This window comes from Pterocles gutturalis, unplaced genomic scaffold, assembly GCF_000699245.1.
Source record: "Pterocles gutturalis isolate BGI_N339 unplaced genomic scaffold, ASM69924v1 scaffold8102, whole genome shotgun sequence".
NCBI lineage: Eukaryota > Metazoa > Chordata > Aves > Pterocliformes > Pteroclidae > Pterocles > Pterocles gutturalis.
In genome coordinates this window covers 1,521-23,867 of record NW_010107877.1, presented here as the reverse complement: position 1 = coordinate 23,867, position 22,347 = coordinate 1,521, and the positions used below count along the sequence as shown (strand labels likewise).

At 37.2% G+C, this 22,347-nt stretch overlaps 1 protein-coding gene across 1 annotated transcript in view; it reads right to left on the bottom strand.

Moving 5' to 3' along the window:
- Positions 1–21,650, bottom strand: part of LARS2 (leucyl-tRNA synthetase 2, mitochondrial) — a 44,665-nt gene extending 23,015 nt beyond the window's left edge. The window contains exons 1-9 of the mRNA XM_010072401.1: positions 21,417–21,650; positions 19,889–20,017; positions 14,150–14,241; positions 13,693–13,753; positions 9,771–9,860; positions 8,131–8,274; positions 2,989–3,096; positions 1,455–1,614; positions 428–532 (exon numbers count right to left, since the gene is read on the bottom strand). Of these exons, the coding sequence (XP_010070703.1) occupies positions 428–532; positions 1,455–1,614; positions 2,989–3,096; positions 8,131–8,274; positions 9,771–9,860; positions 13,693–13,753; positions 14,150–14,241; positions 19,889–20,017; positions 21,417–21,650 (1,123 nt within the window). The remainder of the gene's footprint in view (positions 1–427; positions 533–1,454; positions 1,615–2,988; positions 3,097–8,130; positions 8,275–9,770; positions 9,861–13,692; positions 13,754–14,149; positions 14,242–19,888; positions 20,018–21,416) is intronic.
- Positions 21,651–22,347: the final 697 nt, after the last annotated feature.

Here is a 22,347-nt window from a genome sequence, read left to right as displayed (position 1 = left end):
AAGAGCGGGGGTGTTTCCAACAGCCATCAGGCCAAGGTATGTGGCTGTGAGCAAGCTGGAAGCTTTTAATGAAAAATAAGATGAGGTATCTCAATTATTTGGTCTCTCTTACATGAGCGAAGGTTCTGGTTCTCCAAAACAGATCTATTCCTAAAGAGTAAGATGCAGGCATGTTGCAAGCAAGGTATACACCCCAAGTGGATAATTTCCATCAACCTTGTGACAGTCATCCCAGACATTTCTGCAGTGTCAGCTGGCTTGATTCAGTCCAGTTGTGGTGCAGGAACAGCCAACGCTGGCAGTGGTGTAGAAAAGCAAGTAGCAGCTCCAGGGCAGGAAAGAAGTATTTTTGCCTCAACAGTATCTGGTGCTCCAGCACAGCATTCGAAAACCATACTATTTCACTGATACGTTAAATGTCACGTACCTATTTTAGCATCAATAAAATTCTCAAAATTGTTTTTTGCTGAGATGACTACAGGAATCTCCTGACTGGTAAGCAAATTCACAGCTGTCACTGAAGTAAGCGAATCTGAAAACAAATGTAATGATCACAGTAAGTAAAATATGACAGAAAATATGCTAAGAACTTCACTTACTTTTAAAACTGTTTATCTTAAACATGCATGAAATTTAAATTAGAATTTTGTTTAAATAACAAAGAAAATGAAAAGCCTAATCACATTTCTAAAAAGTGCAGATGAATTAAAATCTTCAGTAAGTCTGATAAATTTCATTGTTAGAAAACATAATAAAGACCTGAATAAAAACAGAGTAAGATTTGGACTATAATAAATAAATAGTGAGTTCCTTAACATAAATTATCCAAGCTTTACTCAGCACTGGGTCAAGGGCTCTACATACTCAACACATTCAGGCTCCATTTTTTTTCTGCTAGCAAGTGAACTATATTAAGGTTATAGAAATAAAGCATTCAAAAATAAAGCAGGTTCTGTTCAACCAATTTCCCACAAGATTCCTGCTTCACTGCTGCTCATATTTGATGTTAGAGAGACAATGAAGCCATATGTTGTAAATACTGAACACCACCAGCCTGAAGTGGAAAGAAAAAAAAAATACCCAGTATACTTTGTATTTACTCTTATAATTCTCAGGTTTTCCAAACAACAAGAAAAATAGTAGGCCAGGGATGTTAAATAAAGACAGAATTGGTGGCAGGAGCCTTCAGGAAACCAATCAACACAAATTAAAGAATCTGCTCTGTTGCTTTTAGACACTATGAAGTTTTACAGCCATTATAGAAGGAAGAATTCTACTGTAGCTGCTGTGACTGTGTCTGAAGCCAGGACAGGCTGATGTGATCCTGTTTGACATCTGCAAAGAATAAAAAACCTGTTCCCTCTTAACAGGGACAGCTCATGCTCAGCGTGACACCCATTCTCTAAAGATCATTCTCTAAAATTGTTACACTTCTACAGATGAGCAAATATCACCTTTCCCTGGGATGAACTCCCTCTGAAAGGCTTCCTTCAGACTGCTACTCCCATGCAGCAGTCTGTGCGTCGGTAAGATGTATAAATGGGAAGCTCCATAAACGGCTTCAGGCGTATAGGTGTAAGCTGCTAGCTTCTCTTCTGTTACTTCATCATTAACCTGAAAAAGAGCAGAAAATATCCCCAAGGAATTTATTTTTTTTCCTCCATTGGAAGTGCAGTGGTTTTAGATTCCTTTTTCTTTTTATGCAGCTAACAAATACACATCACCCTGCAGGAATACACAATTCTGAATATCAGAGTCAGATGCATTCCTACTATAGGGAGTTTCCAGAATCAAATCTTGACAAAATTTACTTTAAGGTCTTGAGAAAGTTGCTTTACAATCTTACCTCAGTTTATCCAAATATATATAAAATATTTTTATTCTAAAATCATATGTAATATGACATTGTGCTACTGAGCTAGATTCAATCCCTGGTTCAGTAACCTGGAATCTTTCTATTCCCTTTTAATATGCATGCCCTATTTCCCAAAAATGGAAATGAGATGTTCCCTCTGAAATCTAAAGAGAATTTAAGATTTTCTCATCTACCAGGCTTTCCACCACACTTCCCTGATGAAGTTGATGCTATAACTTATGTACAGGAATGAAACAGTAAAAGGTGGCATAACATGAAAGTAACTGGACATAGAATTAAATCAAGAAACCCAGAAGACTGCTTAAGAATTATCTCCCAGAACTATCAACAGGCTGAGTATTTTAGGTCAATTAACTGTGGAGCACATGGGGGTCTTAGAAGGAGATGTTTCTGCAACAGGAATTCATAGAATCATTAAGGTTGGAAAAGACCTCAAGGATCATCAAGTCCAACCCATACCACCTAACTCACTAAACCATGTCCCTAAGCACCACATCTACACGTTTCTTGAACACCTCCAGGGATGGTGACTCCACCACTTCCCTGGGCAGCCTGTTCCAATGCCTGATCACTCTTTCAGTGAAGAAATTTTTTCTAATATCCGGCCTAAACCTCCCCTGGTGCAACTTGAGGCCATTTCCTCTTGTCCTACCACTTGTTACTTTAGAGAAGAGGCCAGCACCCACCTCACTACACCCTCCTTTCAGGCAGTTGTAGAGAGTGATAAGGTCTCCCCTCAGCCTCCTCTTCTCTAGACTAACCAACCCCAGCTCCCTCAGCCGCTCCTCATAAGACCTGTGCTCCAGACCCTTCCCCAGCTTCATTGCCCTTCTCTGGACCTGCTCCAGCACCTCAATGTCCTTCTTGTGGCGAGTTGATACACATTTTCAGAAACAATTGACAAAAACAACTTAAATACAAAAACACACCTTCTAGCAGTGTGCAATTCAGAGGTAGTAAGAAAGTTTAAACTGTCTCAATCTGAGGTTTCCAAAAGTTCAGTATTTTAAAATAAGAAGTCATTTTTCAGATCTGAAAATCCATTCCCACCACGAATGTCAGGGGTTGCAATTAGCCCAACCAAGACAACAGCACTGAAATTTCTGACTCACCTTTAGCAGGAAGTCAAGATAGCATCCGACACAGTCACCGATCCAATTGGCTTGCATTTCTTTTATACCGTACCACTCGGGGAGGTCGGATAAAGCATCAAACATTGCCTGATGCAAGAACGGAAAGAATTAGAACATTCAGCTTTTGTAAGCATAAAAATTAAGAGTATGGCTTTCATTATAACTACCAGCAAAATTAAAAGGTGCTAGTAAAAACAGAAGAAGAGGTGGTTTGATACTGCTGCTGCCACCCCAAATTAATCTCTTTGAGAAGAAAATTAACACGGGGCAAGCCAGAGGTGTGATGCCTCCAGAGATCCTGTTATTATTAAAAGAGGCCTTCCTTTTGAATGGAGTGAACCTGAAACACAGAACAAAACCCTCGGATGAAAACCAACACAGAAAGTGTTCCCAATGGGTATAAATTGTGGGAAACGCAAGTGACCTCATGAGTTGAGCAAGACTGCTGACACATAGGAGATGTGCTGGCAGGGATGAAGCCTCATTTAAATCAGTTGTTCTAGACAATAGCTTGTAAATGTCTTTTGTCTGACTGCCATCTCCATGTCCTAACGCTTTCAAGCTCTGACTTAAAATCGTAAAATAGAGTTTCCCGCTGCCTATTTTTCATATTTCATATTATGAAACTAGTCTGAAACTAGAAGTAAAGCATCTGAAAGTGGAAAACTGATCTCACATATCTAGCTGTTTAGTCTGTTGAAGATTCATAGAGAAACAGAACTTCAGTTTAGCAATCTTCAGACAGAAAAAAGTACATAAAATCAAAGAACAGAAGTGCTTTATAATTTACCAAGAGTATCTCAACTCCAAAAGTCCCACTCCTGCTTGTAGTTCAAAGAGGGAGGATTCTGCTGAGAACCTAAAAAAATTCAGTCTCTGACTTCGGCAACTAAAATTTTTAGTATGACCAAAGCCTGCCACTAATTTCATACTTAGTGAAGGGATTTCAACTCCTCCATGACAGTAAATGAAATAAAGCTAAACATCTAAATAAAAGCTATAAAGCCAAACATTTACTATTTTTTCAACAGACATATTAATGAAGTTTGACAAATTTGCAACCTAACAAGACTAAAATAAAAAGATCAGCAAGAGGCTTCATTTCAAAAGCATTCAATTCATTAGCAAAATAAAATTGTCTTCCACTAAATTAAAATATTAAAATGGAAAGCTTTGCTTCAGAGGAAGAGTCAAAGAAATATTCAAGATGTTTGGATTAAAAAGAAATTCTTCATTTTATTTGATCAAGCTCCCAAAAGAGTAACCAAATATAAACTAAAGATTACACAAAATCATTTAATACAACTTAATACATTAACTAAAGTAGAGGAAATTAAAGTTAGGTTGCCCACTGTTTTATTTTGTGCTCTAATGCACATTTCCAGCTGTGATTGTGCAGCAAAGCCTCTGCTGGTATTTCATTTTGGGTTTTTTTCCACCTTCAGTGGTTTCTGCTGCGCTGTCGTAGGTCACTCCTGACTGTTATTTCCCATGTGTGAAGTATACTGAAAACATATATTAAAAAGGAGCAACAACACAGAAAAAAGTGAACTACAAAAAATTTTTTAAAAGGGTACTACTTGTCTGTATGGCAACTGTAAATGAGAGTGGCAGAATTCTGTAGGCCCTGTCACTTTCCCCATTATTTAAATTAAACAGATATATATATATACACACACACTGTGCAAAAAAGGGAGATGATTTAAGGTGATAGGTGAAGGTGCAAAGTTTCTTCCATTTTATTTTGTTCAAAAAAAGAGGGGTTTTTTGGTTATTTGGGTGATTTTTGAAAAACAAAATACAAAAAAAGTATTGTATAAAATTAATTTAGGAAGAACAGGGACTATGCAAAGACTAACCTTACAGATTCTCATTTGAGGACTCAATTGACTGTGCATAAAAACCGTAAGAGCAATTTAGAGGTACAGACAGAAAATACTAACATTTGCAGATAGATATTTCCAATGAATCTGCCTACAGATTCAGCTGGGTAACCGTAGCAACTAAATTTTTTAGCTTAAACATCTTAAATACACAGACAACAACTTGAATAATAATGCCACCAGTTAAGGTATCACAGTTTTAGCAAAGAAATCTGTCAAAAGAAAAATTACAATTAAAATGTTCTTTAAAATCCCTAGAAGCTGCTAGACCATTTCATACGTACTTCACAGTTAAAAAAAATCGGTCATGATGACTTTATTACTTTACATAACCAAAATGCTTTCAAGTGTTTAAAGCATGGTCAATATTTTTGCCCTTTGAAAAAAACTCTTTGCCAAGGGTAAACTGCCATGTGAGCAAGCACTTCTTGGTTTGTCTGCATTTTTTATTTCAAGAAAGGACTATGAGCTGGGGCAGTAACAATAAAGAAATCAAAGCAAACCCACGGAAGATGGTTCTTCTGAACACAACAGAAATGTAAACAATAATGTGTGTAGGAATGAAACACACACTATGCTGATCACATAACTCCCTGTTGCCATTCAACTAGTAACTTAAGCATTGCAGATGAAGGTTACCCTTCCTAGTATTTATTTTTATTAAAGTTGTGAGATACAGGAGAAAACATAAAATGATAAACGGGTGGAAGAGGAACACAGATGACTAGAAAGATCATCAACATGCAGTATAAATAGGTTGAAAAGTTACAACAAATAATTTGTGGATGCTCCAAGTAGAAAACAAGTTGTATGCATACATATTCAGCCATTATTGCTAGCTGGTAATTTACATGAAGAATTAAGGGATAGCAGATTCATGGAATGTATTTTAAATGGAACCTTGTGTATGAAATGTGGCTCTGAAACAGAGACTTACATTTTCCTCTAAGCCACACAGGAAAGGAGTTGCTTCGCAGAAATATATTTTTTTTTCAACATGCTTTTCCCCTATGTCAACTTAAAGAAAAATCAGGGATAACTTCTGGAAGGAATAGGGAACAGATTTGCAGAGAGTCTTGTTGCAGAAAAAGGGCAAGGAATGTGGAGCTTTTGGACATTTGGTCTGGAGTTTCTGTAAACTTTGCAGAAGAAATAATAGTCACCATGGAAGGTGCAAGCAAAAGGTGACAAGAACCAAATGGCTTTTCCGTGAGATACCAAAACCAGACTAAGGTCTCACTGGAGAAAGAAGAGTGGGAGAAGAAGAACACACTTAAAGGATACTAACCCTCTAAGTCTAAAAGTAGCCCAAGCGGGAAAAAAATACAAATCTTTCCCAAAAGGTGCAAGGAATAAATTACTATCAGAAAACCTCTTTGTGCCTCCCATTTTCTAATTTCAAAATAAAAAGTGGTGAAACTTCAGTGGATAACACAAATTTAGCCACACAACTCACTTCAAGCTCTTACCCGCTCCTTGAGAAGTGCTGGGATGACTACTGTAAGTGATGAAGAAATGTGTGCAACGTTGAGGTTTGAGGATAATTAGCCAAGATATTCAGAAAGAGCCAAAACTGTAGCATTTCAGATCTGTCATTTGGCTTCTGTCAAAATGCTATTGGGAAGCTTCTTGGTGATGTCAGTGTGGGCACAGAGTCTCTACGAGACCGAAGAACTTGTCCAGCGTTAGCTCAGAGACAGTCTTCCTTCGATGGACAGTCTTAATTGCAGCTTGCAGTTTATGAGCTATTCAGAGCTGTATGGCCAAAACAGACTTCTTCAGAAAATGCAACACAGCATGCTATGTTAGCTAGCCTCCTACAACTCGAAAGAAAAAATTAAGTACCAAAAGAGGTAATTTATTCCAAAGTATGAAGTCCATCTAATATCAGATATTGAAGTTAGAATAGCAGAGCCTGGCAATCCGCTAGTCTTATCTGAAGGTTTTGGGAAAAAAAATAAATTTTCCCCCTTTACATCCAAGTATCTAAAGCCCTTGCCAAAAGAAGCAGAGTGAGACTGTTCAAAGTGTGCCAGAACCACAGCAACAAGACTGGAAGTCAGTGGAGGGTGAGTAAAACCGAAAATCCAAACCACCTGCTGAGACTTGGTAGCATCTGTCACTGTACAAGAGGTGGGAGCACATGAAGTCAACGCCTGCCAAAGCACTTGAACTGGAAGCAACGTGGCACCATTCATTGACCTGGTTGTATCAGCTTGCATTGACCCTACAGAACACCAACCATGCATGGAACAAAATTCTGGGAAACCTTTACAGACATCTGTAGAGTGCTCAGCTGTCCTCTGCAGCAATGCTTACAGGTTTTGTAGAGGTTCATATAAATGTTCTTCCCAAATGAAAAGCAGAAGCAGCTCTCATTCATGATGCCACCAAGATGTTCAAGAACAAGGGGTTGTTTGCACTTGTGCCCTTCATGTAGAGAGGGGATATGGTTGTCTCCTGAGGTGACATCTTTGGGGGAAAGATGGGGGGGTCCTGTGGATACACAAGTTCCACCCAGACAAAAGAGGACGTCGATACTTTAATCTCAGAGAGCATAAAGCCAAAAATTTTGCTGAAGAATTCCCAGGTGTGGAAGCTATGCTGTGCCATCACAATCACAATTTGAGCTCATAACAAAAAAGAATGTTTAAATAACTTGAAAATGTTTTTTAAATTACAGATAATCACATAGAGTATGAAGTAAAGTATAACAGAAGGTCCAGAGGCCCTTTAATAAAGAGCAGTTAATCATGAAGAACTATGGTTCAGACATATGAGGAAATGAATGTGAGGTGACAGGCTGTACTCCATTGCTTATATCGCGCCCTAAATCCAGCAGGTTGACTAGGTGAACAAGTTTCTAGTTTAAAAGATTGCACAGTTGAAACTGTGCTGAAATGTGTGCTGAAAAGAAAAGCACTTGATGGTAAATATGGGACGACAATGTGTGAACATAGAATTAATTCATTCGCCTCTAATTTATGCTTTTGGATTTCTTCAAAACTTAATCCCACACCAATTACTTAGAATTCCTAAAGACGTGAACAGAAAGACTTCAGGGATGATCATTTTTATATACACACATACACAGGGATAGGTCACATATGTTATTATATAACTATATATTACACAAACACACATCTATAAAAGACCACAGTCAGCTTGATGAATATTTCTGGATAAAAAGTCGCCTTTTTAAGTGCTACCGTAATTTCCAAGAACTGTATTCTCATACCTTTGCATAAGCAGTAGTTTTGATGAACCACTGTTTGAGGTATTTCTGTTCCACTTTTGCTCCTGAACGCCATGAGCAGCCATTGTCATCCACCTGTTCATTAGCCAGAACAGTCTGATCCACCGGATCCCAATTAACCAAGGCCTAAAAAAGTTGCAGGAAGAAAAAAATAACAGACATTGTTAATTCTCACTAATTCCAGCTCCCAGACACACCAAGTCTGTGTCTCTCTACCAGGGTAATTTCTGGACAGACACACACTCCTGGCACAGAGCGTTATCTAGACTCACGCTCTTCATTTACAATTCTTACCGCCACAGTACGGCTACGAATTATCTCCTTCTACCCAAAATGAAATGGTAAGACAGGAGACTTCAAGCTGTGAAGAAATACTGCCTAACACGTATCACACGTAGACTGATGACATGGGATAAATGTCTGCTTTAAGCATATATGACTGACTGAAGAGACTCAAAATGCAACTGGTTTACATCCACCAGAGATTACATCCCCTACAGGTCGACAGATGCTGATTTAAGTCCTCAAACTGACCGTTGGCTCTTAAGCAGGTCCAATCCTGGGTACCCAAACATCTCCAGGACACCACAGTGCTAGGAGCCTGCAGGCAAAATTTGTTTTGAATATCATCACTGCTTCTAACGAAGCAGCAAGCCTTGTGCTTTTCAGATTCGCCTGGGATGATGATGTCAAGAAAACAAATTTACAGATAAAAATAAGTTTATTATGGCAAAGCTAGAGCTTTACTTTTTTTAATTACAAACACAGAAAATAATTACGGAAAAAAAAGGAAAAGAAAAACAAACCCAGCATGTTAGGACATATCAAGTATTCAGTCTTTTTGCTGGTTATTTAAGATCTCTAAATAAATCTTGCCTATGGAAACAGAAGAATTAGCTCAGTAACAGCCGGATGTTGCAAATGCTACCTTTCACCATCAACCTCTTTCTCTGTGTTCAGAGAATAATTAGAATACATCCCTAACTATATCTTGTGGCGTTTCCTGGTTACTATAGAATACAAATGAAACGTCAAAGCATATTTAAGAAATCTTAGTTTCCATTTTAAGTTAGAAACATTAATTAAAACGCAGCTTTGTTGAGGCACAGCTGTTCCGGTATTTTGGAACTGCATTGCCTTGGCTATACAGAAAGTTCTTTGGGATGCTCACTTAACATCCTTGTTTCACCTCCTGCTTAAGAAGTTCAGTGAACCCTTCCGTTTCCAGATAGCCTGATATGTGTTATATACAAAATATTATAAGGTCAAAAATTTCTTAATGCACTGCTAACAGATAAACAGCTGTCATAGTCTTACAACACCTAATATTCCTGTAATATTTTAGCGATCATAAGCAGGGTCCAGGAATTGGCCAGTTAGGCGCAGACTCTCCAATTATGCTACACAATCCTATCAGTTCTGAGACAGCATCACAGTGCTGTTATACAGCTAAATAATCTCACTGCTGAAGAGACTCCTCACAATCACATTATCTTACAGGTTTTCATGAGAGGGAAGTTAAGATCTAGATAATTCTATATTAAAGCCATAAAATAAGAATAATAGAATCACAGAAATAAACAAGCAACATAGTTGCTACCTTATTATCTTACTGTCCCTACCTCTTTTTGATACACCATCCCAGCTTCAAAAAGCTTAAGAAAGAGATACTGTGTCCATTTGTAGTAGTCTGGTAAACAAGTGGTTACTTCCTGCAGAAATAAAGAAAAATTCCTGAAGCTATTCTTAACATTTTCTTAGTTTTTTAATGTCAGTAATTAACTCAGGAGTGTATAACATAAAATTAAAAAAAATTTGTGAAAGAAGTCAAAAGTAAAAGGGACTGTTAAGAAGGAAACAAAGACAGAAAAAAAGACAACGTAAGAAAAAGGAAAAGGAGAGAAGAGAACAGCAGGTAACAATACAGTGGATGGCTTTTTTTAAACCTGCAAACATTTTACAAGTTTTTAGTTAACTCTAATAATTAAAACCAACTTATCACCTGCTTACAAGGTCTATATTTTAAGTGTTATTTCTTAAAAAAACCAAACTGCTTTTCAAATCACCATCTCAATATGTAAAGACGACTGCCGGGTTACATGATTACAGACTCCCAGCTTTCTTTATGCAGTGTTTTACAGGCACAATGGATACACAGACACTTTCACCCACACATTTTAACGTTTGGACAAAGTGAAAACAACTGTGTCACTCAGTATTTAAGCTCTAATTACATCATAAATACGTAACAATAAACAGATCACATTTTCACCAGCTTTCCTGTTTAACTTGCACTTGTTTAAAACCGAAACATTTCTACAAACTTTGACATGTGTACTTAGTGGAGTGGAAGATGACTCCTTAGGCTGAACTTCAAATCAACAAGATATTCTCTTTATTTTAGAGTTACAGGGTTGGCAACAAGCCACTCATAAAATCTGTTCTGTTTGTAAATAGTCATCAACGACCTGAAATAGATCCAAATGTGAAATGTCTTTTCCCCAGGCTTTCCTGTCACCTAATTCCCACTATGCATGGCAGAAGCAATATCCTCCGCTACTCCAATGACATCTGAAACACACTAGCATAAAGATTTTACTGTTTTTCTGCAACTTTATATTGTAGAGCTGAAACGTTGCTTTGAACAACTAACATGACCCTGGAATAGATAAGCCTCAAAAGTGCACATAAGAGGCTTTCAAGACCAGCAAGAGACATTTAATGGCAAGTTTTCAGCACAGCGTGCAAAGATACAGTTGTGAAAAGCAGTTGCTTGATTAAGTCCCTGCACACTGAAAAAAACACTTGATAAAAGGCTGATTTCCATCTCTCCAACTAAATGCTATCCATTTAATAATTTTTTCTTCCCCTGCTTCTCCACAGAGTGGAGTTCTGCCAGTGTGATGCCACTACAGAGTTTTGTTGCTGTAATATCGGAGACAATCCCTTTGGGTACAATTCCAGATTACGTGAGCAACAGGCAAACAGGCAAGACAACTGAAGTGAGTTATCAAACAAAAACAGTGAAATGGACTGAGACTTGTCCTTTTGGTCCTGAGCAGCAGCTGTGTGTTAACCAAAACACAAAGAGCCGACATTTCTCCATCTGAACAAGCATGTTCAGGACACGGTACAAATGAACTCCTGGGAATAGATCCTCATGTCCATGCTCTCGGACAAGTTGTGAATTAACTTTTTTTTTTTTTAGAAAGAAATGCAGCAGGCTGTTATGACTGAAGAAAATTTGTTGTGTGGTCATTGAGCTACAAAAAGATCACCCAAGCTCACCATTTAACTATATAACCATGAAGGTTTGAAGTCACATTTGAAGTTAACGAAGAAAGAGAAATTACATCATTACCAAGTGAAATGAGCTGCTGATGACAAGCCAGCAACCTCTTGCCAATCTCAAAATGTGTTTTGGTTTTTTTTCCTACCGATTAGCACATTAAGACTTACGGTGAAAAACAATTTTCCATGTACGTCAGTTACTGATCTTGATTAAATAAATAATGCCTGGTAAAAAGTTTCCATTAGGCTGCTATCATGCTTAAATTAAGGTGAACGTTAATGCTTCTATTTATATTTTATGAGCATGGCAGAGATTTGCAGTGCATTAACAGAACTGACTTAACTCCAAAATACAGAAAAGGATTTAGAAAAGGGTTTGCAAAATAGCGCAATGGAGCCCTTCCACCCTGCCAAAACCCGTCACTTTCTGCTTCTCGTGTGTGAGCTGAGCACTAACATAACAGCATACATACAGAACCCCATGTCATAAAGCACTTCAGTAAATATAAGAAAAAACCCCAAAAACCCAAAAAAACCCCAAAAGAAACCCAACCTGGATGGAACATTTTGGTCATTAATAAAAGAAAAACTTATTTTCAAATGCCTTGCTTTATAATTCATGATTTACTCTAAATCTGTTCCATTTTTACAACTTTCTGTTATGTAGCTCTAAACCTAAAACTGGTATTTGGTTGGTTGTTTTTTTAGAAGCAGGTTACATCTTCAAGCTACTATTAAGGCTATTTTCTTTTAAATAAAAGTAACATTCACAGGCTTCACATAAGTATTTTTTGTAAGATCCACCAGGCTTTGTGAAAAACATAACCAGCCTAGAGAGAAGTAATTTCCTAGTTTATTACCAATAACTTTATTTCTAGCACAGTCTTATGCTATCCTGAAGGCAGTCATGTTGCACTTGAAACTTATTAAAAAGGTGATAAGGAGAAAAAGTCTGAGCAGATTTTTTCAAAATCTATCTGGAAACATTAAACAGTCTCTACTATTTGCCTATTTTGGTATTAAAGGGCATGCACCACCTCATCTGGAAGTATAATTGTTTGATTTTCAGAGGTTTAGAGCTAGACCAAACTACATTTCTAAACTCATTTGAAATTCTGTATTTCAAAGGCCCTCAGCTTCATGCTTTGTTAGCTACAAACAGAATTGTCATGCAGTGCCTACCTTTTAGAGCACCAATATCTTTCCTGCAAAAAAGTAGCCTTGTACGAACAGTTTCCTTTTTTATTTAAATACAAGTAGGGTGACTGATTATCAGTGGTACGTGCATAAAAAGAAAATTAGGTAATGCTCTGTCTACTGTTCCAGCTTCATGCATGCTCAGGCAGTGCACAAGAATGACGACTTCCAAACTACACAGAAAAAGATCTGCACGGAGAAAATCTACCAAAGATTTCATCTTTTTTAACGTACAGAGCAGAAGGGGAACATTACTCTTATGCAAAAAATGATGTCGCTTGGCAAGCATGAATTGAAAAGACTAAAAAATGTTGGCAGTATGAGCTACCTTCCAGAAGAAAGTTACAGATGGATAATACAGCAGTGATGGCTTCCTGGGGATATGCATTCAGCCTGACAGCACTCCCAAGCAAAAGAAAGGAAAAATCATACGCTCTCCATCCCTTGTTGGTAATGATATGAATCTTTGGAAATTATATTGCCTAAATCCCCTGGAAATCATGTTTAAAAGAAGTGGCAGCAGGCTGCTATGCTGTCTGGGATGGTATTTTTGAGCAATCTGATCACCAGGAATTCCTAAATAATGGTTATCTTAAAAACAAAACATAACCACAATTTTTTTTAATGTTCCAGGTGGTTTTAATGTCTCAGAGACATTTCTTCCATCCTCAAACTGCATCTTTTTAGTCTCCGCATCTGACAAACATTCAGAATAGAAATGTTCTCTCTCTTGGTTATTATTTTTAAAAAATCTCTCCCTCAGATCACACTATTTTCAAAGTGACTTAAAAGTCTAACATTTATTACTTGAGGCACTTAAAAGCTCTCTCTTAAACCCTGAGCTTATCAGATTATGTTCGTATGTCAAAAGTGAGAGAAGTTTGATAAGAGGCTTGAGAGAAGCTCAATTTCCCACTTTAAAAAAGTGTAATTTTACACTTTAACAACTTATACTGGTCACTTTCAAAGACCAGTGAAAAAAAAAGTAAAATTCTATGTTTTTCAGTGTTTCATCATACAATAAAATTAAGCAGCATCCCTTAAAGAAAATCTTACCCTTTCCCATGTAAAAGATAGACCCAGTGCATCAAACTGGTCCCTCATGTGTTGAATATTACTGCAAAATTAAAAAAAATTAAAAAATTAATATTTCTAGCATGTGAACATATTTAAAATCAGGTGCTTATAAAGTTCTGAGAAATCAAAATTACTGCTTAACCTCTAAACACTATATCTCATTACTGGTGAAAGGCAAGGCAATGTCAGAATACTCATCTTAAATAATAATTTTAAAATTCCCTAGTGTATTCTGCCTGAATTTCAATAGCTGTGTACACAAGACAAAACCAAACCATCTGCACAGTTCCACAAAACACTGGCAAATAACCCTGGTTCTTGCAGTACCATCTTTCTTCTCCTTCACTGGTTTTGCTCAGTTTTGTTGGTTTGTGGGGGCCACAGCACAGGTATTCAAAGTGGAAATGCCATATTACTTAAATCCATTCAAAACTACCTCTGTGTCCAGCTCGCGGGGTGAAGCCCATGTTCAACTGCAGCGTTTTCTGCTGGTAAACCAAACGCATCCCACCCCATGGGATTTATCACCTGTAAGCAAAAATGAAAAACACAGTCTCACAGAACTTTCTGGAATGACATCAACAACACACACAAGCCGCTAAATAATGAACAATGTCTTGCATCCAAATAATTACCGGTGGTTTGCATTTCATCATTTGCTTTGTCAGAATCAAACATCTTCAAAACGCCTGCTATGGCTAGGTCTGTTTTAAAAGACGAATATGAAGCATACTTGCTATCTACAATGTGATGTTAGAGGGAGCTTAAAGCATCCTGTAACAAATCCTCACTGCTATTTCAATACCAGGTTAACAATGACAAAAAGCAATCCTTTGTAAATTTGGGCAGTGGTCAAAATTAGCAGTTGATGTTACAGCTAAAGAGAATCAAATATTAATCCTAAAGGAGAAGAAGAAAGCAAACAAAACTGATTAAACCAATGGTTTTGTAACTGTACCTGATGTATAGCCTACTTTTTATTTCCTTTGTTGAAGAAAAAACAGATTAAAAATACCCCATGATAACCTTAAATCCAACAGATAAAATGAAGAGGATCGGGAAAACTGTTTCAGTCAAATTTTACTGAAGTATCTTCTGTAAACATAGACTGCAGACTGACAAATTGTATTTAATGACCACAAACAAGTAAGTGTGCAAAAAATGTCTGCTACAAAATATAATAGATAATTTCTGTTGAAATAAAATCTTTTCTATTGACATGCAAATTATTTAGAAAAATAATCTAGCAACACAGTGTATTCAAAAAAATCTGTTTAATAACCAGGGAAAGAAATGCCAGTACTGAAGATGCTGTTGTTTAAACACGGTTACATATTGGATACCTGATAAAACCAGTCCCATCTCTTACACCTACAAATGTGCTATAAATTCAAGAACTATGATTAAAAGTTACACAAGCTTAACAATAGCAAAACATGATTGAGTAACATTTTACAGGTTGTAAGAAAGAAAAATTTTTACTGCTGAAAATACAAAGAAGTTGTTCTTTGGTGGCATATAAGCAAACAAGCAATAAGAAAGCAAGCCCAGCAATACCAATCTCATAAGCTAGCTCCATGCAAAAAACCTGTTCGTTTCCAAAGCATAAGACCTCCTTTTGTCACTGGTTTGAATTATTTTTTTATTCTTCTTTGCTGAAACCTTCCAATCCTCTGACTTCAGTGGATTCTTTCATAAAAAATATTTTATAGACATGTTTATAAAGGTGCCCTAGGCACCAACTCAGTGTAAAGGTAACAGCTTAATAGCTGTGACTCCTCAGCATTCTTGTTGAAAAATGCTGGTCTGAAACTAACCCTGCTGTACACCACTACTCAGCTGATGCAACAACAAACCCAAAGGTATTAACCTCTGACAGCTGGGATTCTAGCCAGCACAGCGAGGGTCCATGCACAGCACATTTTTTATGTGTAAATCTAACAGAAATCAGAACGCCATGCTGCGTTACAGATTTTCCCTCTAGTCAGACAGACTCTTGTTCCTCATATCACGGTGTCAGAAAACAGAAGAGCCAGATTTCCTAACTCCCCACTTGCTCCCATTAGAAGCGTTACATGGAAAATCTCCTTTGGAACCTAAAACACTTGTCAATGCCTGGTTGAAACACACCTCTCCTTTCCTCCTCGAGTGAGCACAGCTATCAGTATAAAAGAGAAAAAGAAAGGCAAACTCTACACAAACCACAAATCTCAACAGAATTTTTTCAGGACATACTAAAATATTAGTTTCTGCTGCTCAGCTCTTTTTGACCACTACTACTGCTGACCATCTGTCTCTGGACAGAAATGGTGAAATAAACCAGAATTTTTCATGTATAATACATATTTTCTCTTATTTAAACTCCGCTTGCTTAGACAAATGCCCTACATTTGCTTCCCAACAAACACGTTCTTCTACCTCAAGCTGATGCACATTAAGCAAGATTAAAAAAACTACTCTTGATTAATTTTCACAAAATTTGGCTTCTGAAGATCTCCTGGATACAGATCAGCAGCCAAAAGCAAGGCACAATGTCATTCTTCACGCTCAGGAACAAAGGGGTGTGCAAAGAACAGTTTCACTGCTGGTCGCAGGCTCCCCAGAAGGGCTGCCTGGTCCTCCAGACATTTTCTCCCTGTAGCATCAGCACTAGCAAGAGTTATCTGCTCACACACCTCTGCCCAATTCTAGCATGTATATTAAAAATATCATACCATGTATTCACTTATCACATTCCAAAGACAGTTCAATTTAACCACCAACAGCATTCCTGAAGTTAAAGGGCTGAAGAAATATGCTAATTCGAGTTTCAATCAGAAACCTGAATTTAAAGAGACATTAAAAATATCCTCAAATTAATCTCCAGGATAGATCTATTTATGTCGTTGCTATAGAGATGAATCTAACACGCACAGTGGTTTAGAAAATGATTTCAAGTTTATTGTCTATTTTACTTCTCTACCGTGAAGGGATTTGAAAGGTTTGTGAAATGCATTTGTCTAAACAATAGGTCGGCTGCTTCTGGCTGGAATGTATCTTGCGCACCCCCAGTTAAAATGCCATGGTCTCCCCGCAGCACCTGGCATTACATCTTAGCTCTACTTGGCCAACATCAAACACAAGGCTGAGATTAAACATGTTGTTCTGAAAAGCATCAAAAAACACAAGAGAGGTGGAAGAGGAGAAGAAAATATACTAACAACATGTCAGAAGTTGGCACAAAGAATGAAGGAACAGTTCAACTGTTCAAAACAAATCAAAATCAGGAAGAAAGCAATTTTGAAGACCAAAGAGTAGCTCGTCGATGGGTTGGTCACAGACTCTAACTAGCAGAAAATAGGACTTCTCCCTCCAGCACTACAGACGAGCAGAAGAAAAGGAAAAAAGTCATCCACTTTCTCAAATGCTGACCTGATTGCTTCTGACAGCAGTCTCTAAACCTTATGCAACTAAGGGATCAGTTCTGCTCACTAGAGTGACCATTCTTCCAAGCATCGCTCCTCTGTACAGACTATTTTCTCTAAGCTTCAAGGAGAAAGAAAAACAAATAACAAACATATCTTGTCCAGAGAGGAGGCCTGCACATGTCCAAGGATGTCTACACTTGGTAAAAGGCAGCTGGGCAATAGTTTCCGTCATGTTCAGACAGCAGAAGCCAGCACTATCTCCAAAGGCTGCTGTAAGCTTTGGGTCTTCATGATGAAGTAAACAGATAAACTCTTTATCAAAGACATGAAAATGATAGCATGATAAAGCAATGGTAAACACTTGTTCCCCAAGCAACAGCAGACTGGAAATCTGCCATGGTGAAAATCACCAGGAATATCTCTATAATTTGTCCACAGCACTCTCAGATAATGAAATCTCAACTTCTTACAAAACTTGTACATTTTATGCATGTAAATTTACAGAGAAAACACAATCAGAAACTTCAGAGTTTAGTTCTGCATTCGTTTACTAACAGATACAAAATTGTAATTTAAAATATAGAAATTACTTCTTCATAGCATTTTTAAAGAAATATGTTTGTAATAAGATTTGTGACTAGAACTCACAATACACAAAAACTGTTTTAATTGCACTTCAAGAAAAATGTTATCCTTAACACATATTCGAAAGAGACTAGCTCACTGCATTCATGCCAAGAAATCTACAGGGTTTGCAGTTCCCACGCAAAGACTTCGAACTTCATCTTAGTAATTACAATGTAAACAACTTGTCTGACAACAGATGTACTCTACAAATCATCCAAGTGCATGACAGAGTTTGTTTCCCATGCAGTCAGTGCCCACAGACACTTGAGGAGTGCTGGAACAAGTCAAACGCTTCACTGGGCAGATCTTCAGGTAAAGCAAACAGGACTTCACCACCCACCAGCTCAATCCATGTAGTGCCCCATATCAACATGACTGGTGATTAACTCTGCACCGCAATACCCACTTCCCTGTACCTCCTACTGAAATGAGCACAGCTAATGAAGAAAAGGTTTTTTAAGGTAAATGTAAGTCTCAGCAAGTTAATGATGTACATTGCTAACACAACAGCTCTTAGTCTGACATACTCAGAAAATAATTTGAGAGATCTTTAATGTCTCTTAATCACACATGAGGGTTAAATCCTTTGGCTGTCCACCTTTAGTCATAAATACATGTTCAAAGTGGTAAACACAACAGAAGATATACGTATTTACAGAAATTCAGCATGTTCTACATGCACTCTAATATCCTTCAAAGTCATTTTTACATGGAATGTAAAAATAAGCTGAAATGCAAGATTTAAAAACTTCAGAAGACTTTCAAAACATCTCTAGAGAAAACAGGCAACTGTGGAAATAAAAACTTGTGTTCATAGTGGCTCTTGTATTTAACTGTAATTATGTTACCTTTTCATTTTCTCCAACGGTTTCTACTAAAGAGGCTTACTTCCCTTGTATTCAAAAGCTAACACCCATGGCATCCCTACTGGATGTAGAAAATTATTTTCACTTTATTTAAGCTGGTAGAAGAGGAAGCATCTTTTCATCTCTCTGAACAGATATTTAGTGGATATCTCCACTGTTATTGACGAGAGATGAGCTATGTCCTGAAATAACATCTCCAGGGGTCTTAACACCACGCAAGAATCAAAAGTCCCTTCAACAGCACAGATGGCTCAAATTTTTTTAATGAGATCTAAATTCTGGCCATTCAGACGAGTTAAGAAAGATTAGTATTACAACAGACAAGGTTTTTTTTTCCTCATTTAAACACTAATATAGTTATTTCTTTTTCCTGTAATTTTAAAAACAGGAGAATGCATTTCTGTAAAGCTACAGCACATATTCAGTGCACAGTACGTTCATCACTGGCATAAAACACAGTGTTTGGGAAGGCAGCACACTGAATAATTCAGTGACAGTACCTTGACAATACCTATCATGGACGGCGATAAATCCAGGAAACACTAGTTCTGCAGCGCTTGGAGCAAGGAAATGGCCCTTAGCACCACAACCAAAAACTAAGTTATTTCTCCATGTCACCATCTTTGTACTCTTTCGAGGTTCTGACTCCTATATTCTTGAGCTGCTCCTTCTCTCCCATCTGTTAGAGAGAATTCCTTTTTGAGTGTCATCCTAGATTCTTGCCTTGCACGTGTGATGTGCCCCTGCTCACCTGACTTAGAGCTGTCATGAGAAAGGGTTTCCCTCCAAGCTGGCACTGAGGAGCAGGATGCCCCTCCCAGTCTGACAAAGGACATCAGCCTTTCATCAGGAGCAGAAGAGGTGAAGGGAGTTGATTTCTGCAGTGTTTCAGTTTTCTCTTGCCAGCTATGCTTTTTTCTCCCCCGTGGTCCCACCTAGATGGCAGTAGGGTCACAGAAACAGTGTGACCCACACGCCTCATCGACACTGTCCCGTATATCAATACATTAAGGTAGCTGTTACAGCATCAGGTGGATCATTTGAGAGAGCTTCTAAGAATTTGTTATCAACCCTGAGTTCTGAACACCATCTGTTCTTAAAAAAATGCTCATATTTCAATATTTGAAGCTCGACAGGTCATTATTTATGAATTTGTAGCATATATTCCAGCTAAGCCTTTGCCTTCATGGATTTTGGAAAACAGTAATTTCCCGAACAATTGTGATATTAAAACATCAAAAAAGCCACCCAGTCCTACTGCCAGTCTTTTCTTACCTGCATCCCTCTCATTTTCTGGAACCGAGCTACTGCATCACTGATGGTGTAGACACGAACATGGCCCATGTGAAGCTTTCCAGAAGGATATGGGAACATAGAAAGCACATAAAATTTTGGTCTTGATTTCTAGAAAGAAATTTTTAGAAAGTTATAACTACGTAAGTTCACATTTCACTTGAATAAATACACGCACACATTATAAACTACACAGTGCCACAAAGAGACACAGGGTTCTGCTGGAATTTATGCAAACAAGCACTGACAAAGTTCCTAGGATCAAACTCTTGGGGGCTGTAGGTGGAGATGTTTTACCAGACTTTGCTGCCATCTCATCCATTTATATTGGTATTTATATCACACTAGAAAATTGTTTTAAATCAATTTTTACTGAAGATATATTAAGATAACAGTAGCTTAACAAATCACCATTCCCTACCCTAGCACCTGTCACTGACTATCTATGTGCTCCAGGTCTGTCCACCAGCAAATGAAAACAGGACAGATTAAATTATCCTCTTAACAGCTAAGTAAGTGTTTTACTTTGTATTTACAAAAATATCAGAGCTCACTCAGGGTCAGCTGCTTTTTGTCAGCTGAACTGCCGTAACTCACTGAGTGACTAACTCAAGCATTTGCAATTGCACTAACACCCACTGAAGTGAAACATAAATTATTCCTAACACATTTTGTTTACCATTGATACATGCTTCATAAGTTCCTACTTTATTTTTCTTATGTTAATAATGCAAAAAAAAAAAATTATGGGCAGGATTTACTATACTGAACCAAACAATTCAAATTTATAAAGTATTACTTATCACTTTTGTCCAAAAATAGCAAAATTTGAAATAATCTGACTACTTCACTGCAGCAGTATACAAGATGTTATGTCATTTTAGAAAAGAACAAATAAACATGAAGTGGCACAAAAATGTCCTTATACCTATGTGACTAAGCATAATTGTGAAGGCAAAAAAAGTCAGAGACCAAGATTACAATTGTTTTCAAGATCTTTTATTGCATGGGAAAACTTCTTTTTCTTCAAGTCACTCATTATTCCTGGGACACTGTAAACCAGAAAATATTCTTAAAAAAATCATCTTCCCTTAACATAGAACTTAATGAGCCAGTGAGTAGTGTAGTAGATTTGTCATAACCATTGGGAACAAGATCTTTGGAATATTAATTGTTTACAAAAGTTATGAACGTAGATGTTTCTTTTAATATTTTAAGTAATTAATTCCTAAACATGGTATAATATACAAAGAAAGAGTCGATTACTTAAACACTCTAAATTTACAACCTCATACTTTCCCAATTGAGTCTTTCCTCAAGATTAATTTTATTATTATTTTCCCACCTATTTTATCAACTGTTTTTAATAATCTGCTATTATATCAAAGTATTTTCTCCTGAAATGTAATACATCATCATAAGCCAACTTCACTAAGCAATTTTTAATTAATTTCATTCTAAGAACGAAAAATCTCAAATATGTACTTTTGAAATTTCTCATAATGCTTACATCAGTTTCTGAAATTTTGCAGAACTGATCCTTTACTCTTGGGAGCCACCAATTTTCAACTCTTTTTCTTGTCTCCAACCCATAATTTTTTTCCCATTTCCCTGTCTCACTGTAAATTGTTCTGACACAAGCAGGAACCACTCTTCTTTTCCATTTCATTAATCCCAGGAAGCCATTTAGTTGTCTCTTCAAACATGAGGAACAAGCGCCAACTTTCTGAGAAACCGACTGCATTCTTAAGGTTATGTCTGAAAAGACAAAAATATGTATTTCAGTTTACAATATGTAACAGGAATTCAGGAGCTATTATGATCGTACTGAAATTTGGTACCTATGAAACATATTTTAGACTGATTTAGATCAGTTGGCTGTTTTCCATGGTACCTGCATTTTATTCCCACATGTCTGAATTACAAAACCATTTATTTTTTAGCCAAGATAACTAACTCTGGCCCTTGTATGGAACAAAACTGTTCTGCTAGATTTCTTCTCTAATAAGATACAATTCTTGCATTCAATCTCCCATAAAAGTAGGATCAGTCAACTGAAGGTTCAAGAGACTTGGCTGACTGAACAGAAGATGGCTAACAGGGTGTTAGTAAAAATTTAGAATGAAACAGGGAGAAGAGGAAGCTGGATGAAAATATCCTGTAAAACTGCTGAATTTGTCATCACTGAGAAGAGATGGGGAGGATGACTATAATTAGTAGACTTCAACTACATATTCTAAATTGAGGATTTTGCTAAAGACTTCCTCATCACTATAGTTTCGTGCAAGAACTACATGAAAAACTTACACTGTTCAGGCAAGATATAATTAAACAAGTCAAGCAAGTAAAGCAACCCAGCTCTCTTTCAAATAAAAATACAGTTAGAAGAACTCCTTGTATGCTTTAGAGTGAGGCTTCTAAAATAAAACTACTCGGACCTG